Raw genomic sequence first — 15,438 nt, 5'->3', positions numbered from 1 at the left:
CTCATGCCTTCACTGCCCAGGGAAAATTGGCAGAGGTGAGCCAGAAGAGGAGAGAATAGGCGGGAGAGCCAGAGGAGGGGTCTGCAAGTATTAGAGAGAAATATGGAAATGCAGCTTCAGGAAGGGAGAGAAATTGTGTGGGAGCCACCAAGGGTACTACAAGGAAAAGGCAACTGGCACTGGACAGCCCCCTGAAAGGTGATGGAAGACACATGCATAGGGTAAAGAACATGGAATGTTTACTAGGGGAATGGCATGGAATGGGTTACTGAGAACAAGGCAGATGCCCTGGGGTTAGAATGGACAAGACCAAGGTTATTGGGAATCAGCCATCAGCTCATGCTCCCTAGGACTTAGGAGAAAGAAAATCCTCAGAGAGCTCGATGCTGATTGATTCAAATAAAGACTTCCCCAAAGTGGCATCGGACGGCCTGCATATTTATACTGGGTGGGAAGCAATGACCATATTTTTATATAAATTTAACTTCTAGTGCAATTCAAATACATCCAATCACTTCATGGGGTTCATTATTCCCATTAATCGGGACCTAGATGTGCACTCATCTGTGCACATTCTCCATCTTCTCAGTAAATGGCAGCCTCTTGAGGGCAAACTTACTTTAAAAAAAAAACCTTGGCCTCCTTAGCACAGTGTCTCAATTTAGTAGACACATAACAATTTCTTTAAAACTGAATTAAATTGAATCACTTGTCCAGTCTGTTTCGTTCAGTCCAATAGGTTATGTTTTCCCTCGTTTTCCAGATAAGCAAATGAGGCTACAAAAGATACAGAGCAGGCTAAGGGCTCACAGCTAGTAAGTGATAAAGTCAGTGTGGGAAGGAGGGCTTGAACCCAGGCCTCCAGTTATTTCTTCCTGTTGTCTCCAGTTTTAGTTGTTGGAGATAAAACCAAAGGCAGAAGAAAAAAAGTCCCCAGCAGCCCTAGTTAAAGAGCGCTGAATCAACAACATAATTCAAAATTCCAAATGTTTTATAACACACACATATGCTACTGAGAACTAACTTACTCTAAACATGGCATTTTGGAATCCAGGAGCCTTAAAGTATCCCAGAATGAGTCATCCTGGACTAGGGAAAAAAAAACACGTGCTGGATGATGTCGTTTATTTTATGACCTGCGGCAACTCTCATCAACCTTTTCTGCCTTCCTCTTTTGGCCAAAACAGCTGCCAACTCACAGGACCCACTAGCTCAGGCCGAAAGGACTTCTGGTCTTTGTGGGGCAGCCTATCAAAGCAGGCTGGAGAAGTATGTCGGATAGTCTCTTACTGCCAGACAGAAGAGTTTGTATTTGAGACTTATTTGTCCTTCGTTTTCGAAGAGGACCAGTGACATCTTGAGAATGATGTCTTTTGACTCGTGGGTGAATTGGAAGTGAGAAGGCAGAATTGCAAAGTTGTCAGCCTCACTCTCTCCTCCTGAGGCATCAAAGTCTAGTGACAAGATGAAAGCAAAGATGGCCTGGCAATGCTGACCTTGGATGCCTGACCAAGCTCGAAGCACTCCACAGGCACCACTCTACTGCCCACTGCCCCAACTCACCCAAGGTGTCAAGCCTCTGGGTTTAGCCTGTCTGCTGAGACAGCTTAACCAGGGTGTGGCTGCTGAGCATGCTACAGCTTCTTGGAGCCGTGGGTGAGAGCTGGGTGAATCAGATGGGCAGCCAAGGTCAATGAGCAGCCCTGGAAAGGGCTTGGCAAGCCCTCCCACCAGAGGTGCCACAGGGGATGGGGAGTCACTGACGCTTCTCCAGGAGGGGGCAGTATATTCAGACCTGTGTCTGCTGAGAGAGGATGAGAAGGAGGGCTAGGGAGGCATACTTTTTTCATATAAACTTTTCTTTTTTCTTATCATCAACTGAATAAAAATTGAGAGATGTTCTTCAGAGTGATCCAATAGGAGATAGTTATGTTAGTCCAGTTGAGAGAATGGATTGGACTTAAAATAACAATGAAACGGGAGGCCTGGAAAAGAATCCTCAGCCTGTGATTGAGACAACAGGAGTGTCTTTGGCAAGAACACGGGGAGTGGGAGCCTTGCTTTGGACACTCTGGATTAGAGGCAGCTAAGAAATGTGCAGGCAGCTGAAGGCGGGGGGTGACAGCTTGGGTAGCAGAGTCAGACTGAGAAAGCAGGTGCAATGCCTTGTGTGCAAAAAGCAATGAAGTGGGGCCACACTCACTGGCGCTGGGGCACAGCGAGTTGGTTGCAACCTGGCCTCTGATGCTGGCTTTGCCATTGCTGGTGACTCATTGAATCTCTCCGAGCCTGTTTCCTCACTTGTAAAATGGGAAGCAGCAACCTTCTAGTGCCACCTCCCTGGGGCATTCTGAGGGTCACATGAGATAATATCTGCAAAGTCCTCTTCTGAATGTCAGGAGCTAAACAGGCTTTCCCAAAAGTCTTGGTGCTGCTGTAGGTTTCTAAAGATACAACCAGCACCAAAACGATTGACTCTTGGGTGAATTGGATGTTTGTGTGACGGTCACAAGGGGGTTTCTCTCTTAGTCATTGTTGGCAAGATTCTTGCCAGAGTCCTCCCTAATAGGCTGATCCTTCACCTGAAAGATGGCCATCTACCTGAGACCAGTGTGGCTTCTGAAAGGGCCAAGGAATGACTGCTATGATATGATATGGTGTTTGCTGCTCGACAACTTCAAGAAAAAGGCCAGGAGTAGAACAGACATCTGTACACGTGCATAGATCCGACCAAGGCCTTTGATACTGTTAGTCATAAAGGCTTATGGAAGAACATGTTAAAATGTGTTTGCTGGGACAAGTTCATCAGCATCGTGCATCAGCTTTATGAGGGAATGCTTGAGCAGGTTCTAGATGACGGATGATGGTCTTGTGCCTTCCCAGTCACCAGTGGAGTTCACCAAGGCTGTGTGCTTGCGCCCATGCTTTTAAGCATGATGTTTTCCGTCATATTGTCACATGTTTTCAATGAAGATAAACACAACATCAAGGGCAGCTACTGCACTGATGGGAAATTCCTCAACTTGAAGAGGCTGCAATCGGACCCCAGAGTGGAGGGAGGCCTGGTGCAGGATTTTCTGTTTGCAGATGATTGTGCTCTCAGTGCAGCCTCTGAAGCTGAGATGCAGCAAAGTATGGACCAATTCTCTGATTCTTGAGCTAATTTTAGCCTAACAGTTAACATTAAGGAAAAAAAAATAAACTCCATCCGCCACCACCACATCATACATATGTGGAACCATCAGTTGCAGCAAATGGAGAAGTTGTGAAGGCTGTGAATAAGTTTGCTTACCTTGGTACTTTCCGGGGATGGACACATTGATAATGAGGTTGGTACATGCACTGCCAGGGCCAGCCCAGTGTTTGGGAGGCTCTGAAGGAAAGTATGAGAGAGAAGAGGTGTTAGACTGACTACCACCATGAAGGTCTACAGAGCCATTGTGCTGACCTCAGTGTTGCGTGCTTGTGAAACTTGAACATTCTACCAGCGCCATGCCAGTAAATGGAATTGCTTCCTTTTGAATTGTTTTAGGAAGATTCTGATGATCTCCTGGCAGGATAAAGTACCAGCCGCTGATGTTCTTACTCAAACTGAAATGCCAAGCATTCAAACTCTGCTTCAGAGAGCACAGCTCACATAGGCTGGCCACCTTGTTTGAAAGTAAAATGTATGCTTGCCAAAAGACTGTTTTATGGAGATCTCACATGGGGTAAGTGTTCACATAGTGCTCAGAACAAGCGATACAAGGACACTCTCAAGGGCTCTCTCAAGAACTTTGCAATTGCTGTGTGACATGGGAGTTGCTGGCACAGGACCGCTCAGCATGGCCTGTCCACGTCACACAACGTGCTGTGCTCTACTCAAAAAGCAGAATTGAAGGAACTCAAAGGAAAGGCGGGGTATGCAAACTTGGAGATTCCAGCCCAAACGTTCACACAGACTTCGTGCCCGGCCTGTGGAGGACCATGTCAAGCTCGTGTTGGCCTGATGAGCCACAGCGGGACACATTGAAACTGGACTCCAGAAGAGTGAGGTCATTTTGTTTCTCTTTGAGATGAAGGACAACGACGTACCAACAAGCATCTCTCTGGAGCCACATTTCGGGAGAGGATTAATAAGCTAGAGCACTCCTAGGGGAGAATAGCCGGCATGGTGAAGGCCTTGGGGTCATGCCACCAGTGGAGGAGAGAATACTCAGGAGGAGCCTCATCGTTCTGAGCCAGTATTGCAAGGGTCGGCATGTGGAAAGGGCTTAGGGCTTCTGTTCTTCACCCCAGAGGGCAGCACAAGAAGGAATGGGGACAAGCTGCCAAGAGGAGAATTTAGACTTGATGTCAGGAAAATCTTCCTAACAATAAATAGATGCATTCACAATATGATGATGTTGTCTTCAGATGTTTCCTCTGAGACTAGCTCTGTGTCTTGGGTCAAGTTACTTAACCATTCTGGCTCTTAGTTTTCTTATTAATAAAATGGGCGGGGGGGAGGCTGAACTCAATGAAATCTGGGACTTTTCTGGCTCCATGGAGATGGTGAATGTATAAAAACAAGAAGGGAGGGGTAGGGGTGGCCAGGTAGCACAGCGAGTAAGAGCACCGGCTCCGGTGTTGAGAAGACCTGGAGATCGAATCCTGGGCTCAGACACTTAGCACCCACCCAGAAACACCTGGCCGTGTAACCTTGAGCAAGTTACTTAACCCTAATTGATTAGGGGAGGCCAGGTGGCTCAGCAAGTAAGAGCACTGGCTCCAGTGTCGGGATGACCTGGATCAAATCTGGGCTCAGATACTCAGCACCACACCCAGAAATAATTGGCCTTGTAACCTTGAACAAGTTACTTAACCCTGATTACTTTAAAAAAAAAAAAGAAGGGAGGGGTAGCATCTTATCACTCTAACTGGGGTAGGGTAACTGAATGACCTACCTGTTTCCCACCTTTACATGCACAGAATGAAATGGGCTGCCTCTGGCACGTTGTGGGTTCCTCTTCATTAAAATTATTATTTTTTAAAATTTAATTTTAGTTTTCAACATTTATTTCCACAAGATTTTGAGTTACAGATTTTTCTCCCCGTATTTCCACTACCCCCACCCCAAAATAGCAAGCCTACTGAATACCCCTTTTCCCAATCTGCTCTCTCTTCTATCCTCCTCCATAACCCCTTTAACTTTCTCTGATAGGGCAAGATATATTTCTATACCCCAGTACTTGTATATCTTATTTCCCATGTAAAAAACATTTTTTTAAACTTTGATTTCCAGATTCTTTCCCTTCTTCCCTCCTCACCCACCCCCACTGGGAAGATAAGCAATTCAATATAGGTTGTACATGTGTAGTTATGCAAAACGTTTCCATAGTAGTTACATTGTGAAAGACTAACTATATTTCCCTCCAGCCTATCCTGCCCCCCACTTATTCCATTTTCTGCTTTGACTCTGTCAATTTTCAAATGCATGTGCTTCTAACTACCCTCTTTTCCAATCTGCCCTCCCTTCTATCATCCCACCTCTTATCCCCTTCCCCCCTACTTTCCTGTAGGGTAAGATACCCAAATGAGTGTGTATGTTATTCCCTCTTTAGCTAAATTCAATGAGATTAAGGTTGACCCATTCCCTTTCACTTTCCTGCTCTTCCCCTCCATTGTAACAGTTTTCTCTTGACCCTTTTTATATGAGATAATTTGCCCTATTCTATTTCTCCTTTTCTCCTTCTCTCATTATATTCCTCTCTCACCTCTTAATTCTATTTTTTAGATATCATCCCTTCCTATTCAACTGATCCTGTGACCTTTGTCTATGTATACATGTACACACATATACACACACTCACATATGTATTTATACACACATAAACCATCGTATACATACTATATATATATATATACACACGGATATATATTCCCTTCAACTATCCTCATACTGAGAAAAGTCCCATGAGTTACAATTACAGTTTTTTCCATGTAGGAATATGAATTGTTCAATTTTCATAAGTTCCTTATGATTTCTTTTTCCTGTTTACCTTCTCATACTTCTCTTCCTTCTTGTAATTGAAAGTCAAATTTTCTGTTCAGCTCTGGTTTTTTCATAAATAATACTTGAAAGTCCTCTATTTCATTGAATGACCATATTTTCCCCTGAAACATTATAATCAGTTTTGCTGAGTAGGTGATGCTTGGTTTTAATCCCAGCTCCTTTGGCCTCCAGAATATCCTATTCCAAGCCCTTCGATCCCTTGATGTAGAAGCTGCTAGGTCTTGTGTGATGCGGATTGTGTTTCCACAATACTCAAATTGTTTCTTCCTGGCAGCTTGTAATATTTTCTCCTTGACCTGGGAACTCTGGAACCTGACTATGATATTCCTAGGAGTTTTCTTTTTGGGATCCTTTTCAAGAGGCCATCGGTGAATTCTTTCAATTTCTATTTTGCCCTCTGTTTCTAGGATATCAGGTCAATTTTCCTTGAGAATTTCTTGAAGGATGATTTCTAGGTTGTTGTTGTTGTTTTCCTCATGGCTTTCAGGTAGTCCAATAATTTTTAGATTGTCTCTCCTGGATCTATTTTCTAGGTCAGTGGTTTTTCCAATGATATATTTCACATTGCCTTCTATTTTTTCCTTTGTTTGGATCTGTTTTATAGTATCTTGATTTCTCATAAAGTCATTAGCTTCCATTTGCTCCAATCTAATTTTGAAGGAATTATTCTCTTCAGTGAGCTTTTGAATTCCTTTTCCATCTGGGCAATTCAACTTTTTAAGGCATTCTTCTCCTCACTGGCTTTTTGGGCCTCTTTTGCCATTTGAGTTAGTCTATTTTTAAGGTGTTTTTTTCTTCAGTATTTTTTGGGGTCACCTTTAGCAGGCTGTTAACTCACCTTTCATAATTTTCTTGCATCATTCTCATTTCTCTTACCAATTTTTCCTCTACTTCTCTTACCTGATTTTCAAAGTCCTTCTTGAGCTCCTCCATGGCCTGTAATCAGCTCATATTTTTCTTGGAAGCTTTTGATGTAGGAGTTTTGACTTCATTGATTTCTTCCATTTCCACGTTTTGATCCTTTTTGTCCCCAAAAAGGGATTCTATGGTCTGATTGCACTTCCTCTGCTTGCTCATCTTGCCATCTGATGACTTGCCTTTTGAGCTCTTCGCCAGTAGTACTCTGCTTACAGATTGCAGAGCTATGTCCCAAATCACTGGTTTTTTTGCAAATGTTATCAGAATTCTGAGGAAGGTGCCCTTTCTACAGACACCCCAAGCTCTGGCCACACACCCTAGTACCCCCACCTAAAACTGTGACCCAGATCCAAGCAGGTCAAAGCAAGAGCAATCACCCTCTGAATGGTTGCTTGGTCCCCTTACAATCTGCAGGCCAGGAGCTCTTGAGAAAGCCCTGTGGCAGCAGCTGCAGCTGCCATGCCTCCTCCACCTCTTGCCCTGGGGGCAGGGACTAGACTGTGCACTTTTGTCACCCAGTTCCAACAACGTCCCCACTGACCTTTTATTTCTCTTTGGGGTTTATGGGTTGAGAAGTCTGGAAACCACCACAGCTTCTGGTGATTCACTCTCCTGAAGTCTGCTTTGGCCAAGACAGTGCCGCTAGTCAGGGCCACCCCAAATCTGGGACTCTGCGCCTCACATGGGGTTGACCATAGCTCACGCAGGGGGGGGGGGGGCCTCCCTCCCAGGTTTGATAGATCCTTCCTGTTGACCTGATAGGCTGGCTTCAGCAGGAGATTGGTTCTCTCTGTCACTTTGTGGGCTCTGTAGCTCTAAGATTTGTTTAGAGTCATATTTTACAGGTATTGGAGGTGTTTGGAGTGAGAGTCGTACGGCATTCCTGTTTTTACTCTGCCATCTTGGCTCTGCCCCCTCATTAAAATTATTTAAAGGCAGGCTGGATGGACCAGTCAATGATACAGTAGTGTCCCATGTACACAATGTTCTGGTTCATATATTGAAGCCTTTGATGGCTTTTGAAATCTCTTATAGCTTTGAGCTCCTGGAATTTCACCTTTGCTGTACGTTTGTGATCAGACCTCCTCTCCAAATGCTTCTATGGGAAGGGATGGATGTGGATGTTTGTAGTTTCCTCTTCACATTCATATTTCATGGGTGAGGACAGTATGGACAAGAGATAAGTGATGTAGCAACCAGAGCCTGAATGGCTAATGCATTCAGGAAGTGACTTACCATCAAGTATAAACATGAATTCTGAATGCCTCTGTACTAATTTTATTGACATTTTAAGCCATCCCAAAATCAGGATCCTTTGAATTACTTCAAATTTCCTCCTAGGCAGGATGCTAGAAGAAATGATCTGTGGATCTACAGCCAAGAGATCTGGATTTAAGTCCTGGTTCTGCTGCTGGTGAGCTGTGTGACTCTGAACAAATCACAAAACTCCTCTAAGTCCCCAGCTATTCTTTTGTGCAATGGGGCATGAAGACTGAGCCTCAATTTCACCAATAGAATGAGCTCTCAGATGAGGAAATTCTCTCTACTCACACAAGTCAGCACCTTCTCAGCAACATCGATTGACATAGAGAATTTCAAAGATTTGTGACCCACTGGGGATGTGTCCAAGGTGAGACGTGAACTTGAGTCTTTTGTCTCCAAATCTAATCTCTATCCACCCAGCCAAGGTACTTTTCTGTCTGTAAAATGGGAGTAATTCTTGTACTCCTTTACTCATTCATTCCCAGAACTTTTGTGATGAAATCACCTGATAAATGGGAAAGTGCTATTATGATAGTGAAAAACTTGGGAATGTATTTAAAAAATGGGAATATAATATATGCTGCCAGGCTATGAGCAAATCCTTGAAATGATATATATGACACACAGTCAAGTGGATAAGGCCTTTGATAAAAGATGGGTAGCATAGATATTGGCATTTCAAAATTATATATATATATATGTATACACACAAACATGTGTATATATAGATATATGTGTGTGTGAATGTGTGTCTGTGTGTGTGTGTATGAGTAATAGGAAAGCTAGGAATTCAAGAGAAAGAAGGGAGAATAAAAGATTTCATCTGGAATAATGGAAGCTTCAACTTGAATAAAATAAAAAAAATCAGAGGTGAAGGCAAAATATTAAAGCTTTGTGTCACACAAAGGGACCCCAGCAATCCCTGTGATCTAATCAGGAGCCTGGTTAGATCTGATGGAGGATCTGGCCCATCAAGTGCTTTATCATCAAGAGAGAAATGTGACTACCCTTTGGGATGGCTCTACGCATGCAGGACAAGGCTTCATCAGGAGACTGTTGAACTGTTGGACTATGACATGGCTACATTCAGCCAACTAGCTAATTGTTTACATGAGCTATAACTACTGGTAAAGTTGTAAGAACCTTCTCAATTATTTTTTTAATAGTTGAATAATTCATTGGACTCAATGGCTTTTGTTGTGAAGCACAAAGGATTGAAGACTTCAAAGGTTTAATATCAGAGATTCCTAGAACCAGATGAGGAAGGAGCATGCACTGGGCAGCATGTTGGGTTGAGACAGAAGAAGGCCTCCATGTCCTTCCCTAGACAACACTTAACACCACATTGCTTGTAACTATTCATGCCAGAGACATTTGGAAACTGATTCTTCCCATTGGTTGGAATGGCACTTACTGCTGTAGAATACAGTCCTAATCCTGGAGAAAGGCAATATTGCATCTTGGATAATGACATATGGAGCTTGGAGTTGGGAATACCAGCTTTGGAAGTCTCTGATATTTACAGGCCATTTGACCAGGGACAACTTGCTTAACTTTCCTAAGCCTTGTACAACCCTCTTGGCCTTATTTACTAAGTCATGGAAGGCTCCCTGTTTGGGTTGCTAGAGAGAGCACTTACATCTGGCTATGTCCATGCCAAGCACAGGACCTAGTTAAAATCCTTACACCACAATGCCATTTTTGATGCCCACCTCCCCTTGCTAAACGGCAAGTAGTAAGTCAGAAAAGATCAGGTCAGAAACTTGATTCCACTCTGGGATCCCATAGGACAGGGCACAATCCTCTGGTCCTTTGTACACTGGAACTGAAATCACAGCCATGCTCTTATTGTACTATCTCAGTATAATGAGAGTGGGTATTTGCAGATCTTCCCTGCCCCTTAATAGACCTAGGGGGGAGTTTGAGGACCTCCCCTGCTGTGAAGATAAACTCTGCCCCCTTATAGACTGAATGTAGTCACATAGAGTCTGTGGTGGGAGGAGTTTGCTGAGGAGAAGCAGAGCCCACAGGAAGCTAGTAGTCAGAGCTAGCCAGACAGTTGGAGACAGTTGGGGACAGAGGAGCTCAGGCAAGGAGATATAGAGTTTTGTGAGTAAATACTGATCTTGTATTGGTTTGTGGGAAGGCTGAAGGATGCTGTGACTCTCAGCTTTCTTATGGCTTCTGAATATCTTTGGTACCATGATGGAATCAGCCTCCTGGTTTTGTGATTCAGTTTTCTGGTGTCTAGATAAATGCTTCAGTTCTGTCCTCCATCTGGGGAGTTTGGCATGTGTTGTGATTGAACATCATGCAATACTTATAGTCATGGTCTTTATTGTGATCATGGGCGCTGTAAATAGGGCATTGGCACTACACCCAGGCTTCCAGTAAGTAACTCATCATTGCATTTAATGCAAAGTTCTCAGTCGCCAAACTTCTCTTCCCTATTACCTCTGGAATAAAATCAAGTCTCCACTGGGTCAATAGGTATTTCTATTGTTCAGGAAAACAGAATGTTGGGACTGGATGTTCTGCCCACTCTGAATCGTTACTAATTCAAGATTTCCAGAAAGGGATTAGATAATTAGCATATTCTACCTGGGTATCTAGTCTACTCTGTTTTGTTTGTTTTGTTTCAGTTCTCCTGTTTTCAGGAAATCTCTTTGATGACCGCCATTTACAGAACAAGAAAAACTCTGTTCAGTGCAGTGAATAACGGTCCTCATATAATGGGGGCTTGAATATAAGGGGCTTGAAATTAATAGCCAGTAAATTGTAGACTGAGACAATGGTTGTTTCAGGAATAGGCAGAAAATATGTGATTTCAGTGCATATGAGGAGCCTCTCATATATTTGTAGCTGCTTCTCTGCACATGGAACAGGTTCGCTTTTCTAAACTCAGAAGCAAACTTTTCTTTTAATTGCCTAAAGTCTGTGAGCTGTCAGAATGAAAAGAAACCCACAGAAGCCAGGTCTTTTCAAAAACACTCCTCATTTATTAAAGAGACACACATCAGCACAGTCACAGGACCAAATCTTCTGTCAAATGTTCCCCTAGTTGACCACAGCCTGACTGATTTCTCCATTTTCCAGGCAGACTCCCCCTTCTCCCTCTGAGGCTCCTGGCAGGACATGCCCCTCCGTGGCATGGCTGGGTCTCTATCCTAGTAGCACATCAACCTCCCCGACAGTTGGGCACTAGGTCTCCCATTACAGTCCCCCTGGAGGGCACTGGCGCATGCCAACTCTTGAACATAGTCACTTATAAAATTATAGCTCTTAATTCAATGTGTGATGAAAGTTAAATTTCCAAGCATACAGGCAAGGATTGGTGATGCTTTCCCAAGCTCTTTCCCTTGTCTGGAATGAGATCAGAAAAGATTCCATTTAAACCTCAATGTGATTTCAGCCTTGAAAGGTTTTTTTTTTTTTTTTAACTTACAAAAATTGCATTTGAAAAGAGATATATGGATATGTCATCTAACATATGCTGTCGGTTCTTTTTCTTAATTGTCATGGTTGTTAGAGTCTCTTGTGATATTTTTTTAAAAGAATGATAGTCTATCCATATACTACTTTTTTCAAGGAACATTTTTTTTCCTGCTTTCGATCTAGTAAAAGTTTTCAAGGGGTATAAATATCTTAACCAGAAAATAGCTCTGAGTCTAATACATGGCAATTCTATATTGCACAAACATGATTTTAAAGGAAGAAACATCATGTTAAGTTCCACTTGGTGTTTATCCTGTTATTAAAAACAAACCCTCCAATCTTCCAAGTAATCTTAGAGAGCAGAACTACAAGAAAGTCCCCTTGGCTAGCTGGGATTTATAGGGCCAGAGACCTGTGGGCACATGCACACCTCTGAATTGCCATCATGTGTTATTTTGATATTTCTCATGGGATGAGTAGATGACTTCTGATACCAGTTGGCTGGATAAAGTAGAGATATTGATAAGCTGGTGAGAAAAGAAAGCAAGAACAGAAAAATAAAATAAAAACCCAGTCCTTAAAAGGCTACGAATCAATGTTTTCATGGAGAGAGACAAAGTAAAGGTGTTCAATAAACCTTTAAATCTTCTGGTTTCCATAGGATTGGGAAGGGGATGATTATTAAGTGGTTTAAAACTTAGCAACAGAATTTGAGTTTCCCATTAGCTGAAATTCTGGACTTTTTTTTTTATTTTTTGCATAACGTTCATAGTAAGGTTCTAAAATAGAAATGTGTCCCTTCTTATAAATTTCACTTATGCCACAGTAAGACATCCCAGTATGAAGAATGCCACAATAACTGTAACAGAAGTCATTTCTTTTCTTATTTTTTAAGTGGTCTCGATCTTACTCTCAGTCCTTGAAATCAACATCTGATTCAGGGAAATTTCACTTATCGAAACTGAATTTCTCTAGTTGTTTCCAGAGGTTCTATGTCTATAAGACATAAAGAAGCCATTAATGGCATGATTGAAAGGACATGGGAAGAACCCTCTAGAAGACCCAAATTCGAATCCTGCTGTAATCACTTAAAACTGTGAGACCCTGAAGGAAGTCACCTGATTTCTCCAGATATTAATTTTGTTGTCTTTACACAGGGAAAACAATACCTGTTTTAGCTGCTTCCCAAGGTCGTGACAAAGAACACATGAGATCATGTGAGGAAGGGCTTTATACAATGTGAAGTCAAAAAAAGGTGAGGGGATGATACAATGATTATACATTCATTTCCCAGGAGGATCGTCATTTCCTGTCTCCCCTTGGGGTATGTAAAGGTTCAGACATGAATAGTTTTCATCCATTTTCTCTTTAATTTTCTTCAAGCTGAGGGCTCTTTTGGGGTCATAGAATGTCTAATTAGACATTAGCTAAACATCAATACTCCACTGGTTTATGTGAAGTTTTATAGAAAGGAAACCCAAAGCTGATTTGGATTCCATTACTTGGGGACTGGATCACCTGTCATTGACCTGCCTGAGTTTGATTTATAATTACTTATAAATATAAATAAAATAGGCTAGAAATGATTGATCATTACTTAGGTCATGAAAAGCCATATAAGTAAGCACATGGGTGCCCAGCTTAAATATGAATGATGTGCGTGTGAAATAGAAACCATGATATAAAAACCTTTGCTTCACAAATCACGCTCAGGCCAACTTCATCTACAGTTTTCCTTTTTGCTTCACCATCTTGTTCAACAGCCCCCTCCTTAACACTCGAAATTAAATACAGAAATATTTACATCCACCAGATGGTCCAAGGAGAAAAAAAGGACACACATTAAAATCAATTAAATGATGTGTGGCCTCTGAAAAAGGTGTAGGAAGAAATCCCCACAAATTTGTGGTGAGAAGGTCTTGTCTGTAGCTCAAATCTTCCCAATTTTCCCATTCTGTTTATATACATGTATGTTATAAATATATGCTCTATATATTTTTTCTATATTTACAATATATATGTACACATATTTCTCTGTAGCCAAAGTCACTGCTCATGGACCTACAGATTATTCTTCATGGTCTGATGAAAGAGAATTTATGAAAAGAGTTTTGGGAAATCATAATCATTTGGCATCCTCTCCAGTCATGCATTGTACAAACTATGTTACAAACAAAGCTATCATACTGATTAGTTCTCTTTATGAAAAGAAAAAAAAATCACTTTACCTCTAATTTAGGGTTTGCTTTATTTATCTTATTTTATGAATAAATTAGGAAATATACTGAGTCCTCAAATTGGAAATATTTACAGATTTGTTTTTTGTTTTTTTGTTTTTTTTTTTACAAGGAATGGCTGAGATTTTGAGTCATGGTGTTCTTCCAGCCTTCCATTGTTCAGTACAGAAATATCCTCAGGCAATGGGCATTCCTTTAATTTGCACATTGAGACCAATCATAGGCAAAACCCATCTTTCTTTCTTGCCTGTCTTTTTCACATGCTAGTCAAAGTGTGATTTAGGCCATATGGGTACCCAATTTTTATTTCGCTTATTCCATCTTCTGAAAAGTCCTCATGAAAGTGGTTTGAAAAGCTGTTCAGAAAGGCCTTTCGAGAACACTCCTGGAAAGTTCTTAGCCCAACAGAAAGAAATGGAGAGATACGTGTGGCCAAATCCAGAAAGAGAAATGTTAGTGAAAATCCAAGAGAGAATTGTGCCAGGAAGTTCCATAACATCAGAAATCTGGCAGTAAAAGCCAATGATGTTTCCATATTGGATAAATCCTTTGGCAAATCGTTTTCTGATGGAAATCCAGAAGAAAGGGAAAACATTTCAATTTAAAAAAAGTTATTATACTCTTCCATTAAATATTAGTTGTGGCCCTCCGTTGCTCATATTGTCTGTCATTTCCTGTTAGAGAAAGAAAATGAATTAATCAAAATGCATTTACAAGGAATGGAACTAACTTAATTAATGGTTTTTTGTGTGAGAGATTTCAGAGAATTTTGAAAAATTAGCTAATTTCCCTCTTTTTTTAAGGGGGGGGGAGTAGTTGTTACCTAGATGATGCCACATGGTAGAATTCACAAGATGTGCTAGACTAGTACTCTAAGAGAGCTAAGTCCTCTAGTCACATGACAGTCCTGGGGAGTGTGTACATGAAATCTTTCCTTCTTGGCCTCGACCTTAATATTATTTAGAAAAATCCAAATACAAAGAAAAAAGGGACCAAGTATCCAGATTTGTTCACATCACGGGTCTTTCTTCTGAGCTTGTCAGCAAAGGTGGCAGCAACAAGTGCCAGGGGGGATGGTGACTTTGCCATTAGAAAATGACAAAGGGCCACGAGATGATGATCAAACGACAGCTCCATTAAGGTCACAGTCATTTGCTGGCTTGGGCTTTGGATACTAGCAAAGGGCCTTATTCCCTGTAGGCACTGAGTATTTTTGATGAAATATTTTAAAAGGGAACTCTGAGGTCATGTGGTCCAACATTTTATAGATGAGGACACTGAGGCCTAGAATATGGAGACAACCACTACGGCTCCATAGGAGTGGTGATGGGCTCCTAACAGTAGGGGCCAGAGTTTGAGCAGGGGAGGGAAAGACTTTTTTCTTATAAGACTAGGATACAGTAAAAACTCTCTTAATATGCTTTTGAAAAGACCATTTACTGAGAATTCCTAAGGGGGAAAAGTCTTTTGGGAAGGAAATGAAAATAGAGACCCATTGGATGACCCAAGAAGGCTTCATCTACAGGTTAGAAGAAACAAGCTAATTTGAGT

At 41.7% G+C, this 15,438-nt stretch overlaps 1 protein-coding gene across 1 annotated transcript in view; it reads right to left on the bottom strand.

The window, feature by feature from the left end:
* Positions 1–13,868: 13,868 nt before the first annotated feature.
* Positions 13,869–15,438, bottom strand: part of TMEM196 (transmembrane protein 196) — a 68,951-nt gene continuing 67,381 nt past the window's right edge. Inside the window, exon 4 of the mRNA XM_069088264.1 lies at positions 13,869–14,561. Coding sequence (XP_068944365.1) covers positions 14,502–14,561 — 60 coding nt within the window. The 3' untranslated portion in view covers positions 13,869–14,501. The remainder of the gene's footprint in view (positions 14,562–15,438) is intronic.

Source organism: Petaurus breviceps, unplaced genomic scaffold (genome assembly GCF_028583685.1).
Source record: "Petaurus breviceps papuanus isolate PSGF00001 unplaced genomic scaffold, PetGlider_PUasm1.0 185, whole genome shotgun sequence".
NCBI lineage: Eukaryota > Metazoa > Chordata > Mammalia > Diprotodontia > Petauridae > Petaurus > Petaurus breviceps.
The sequence above is the reverse complement of the archived record's forward strand: the minus strand, read 5'-3'. Positions and strand labels throughout refer to the sequence as shown.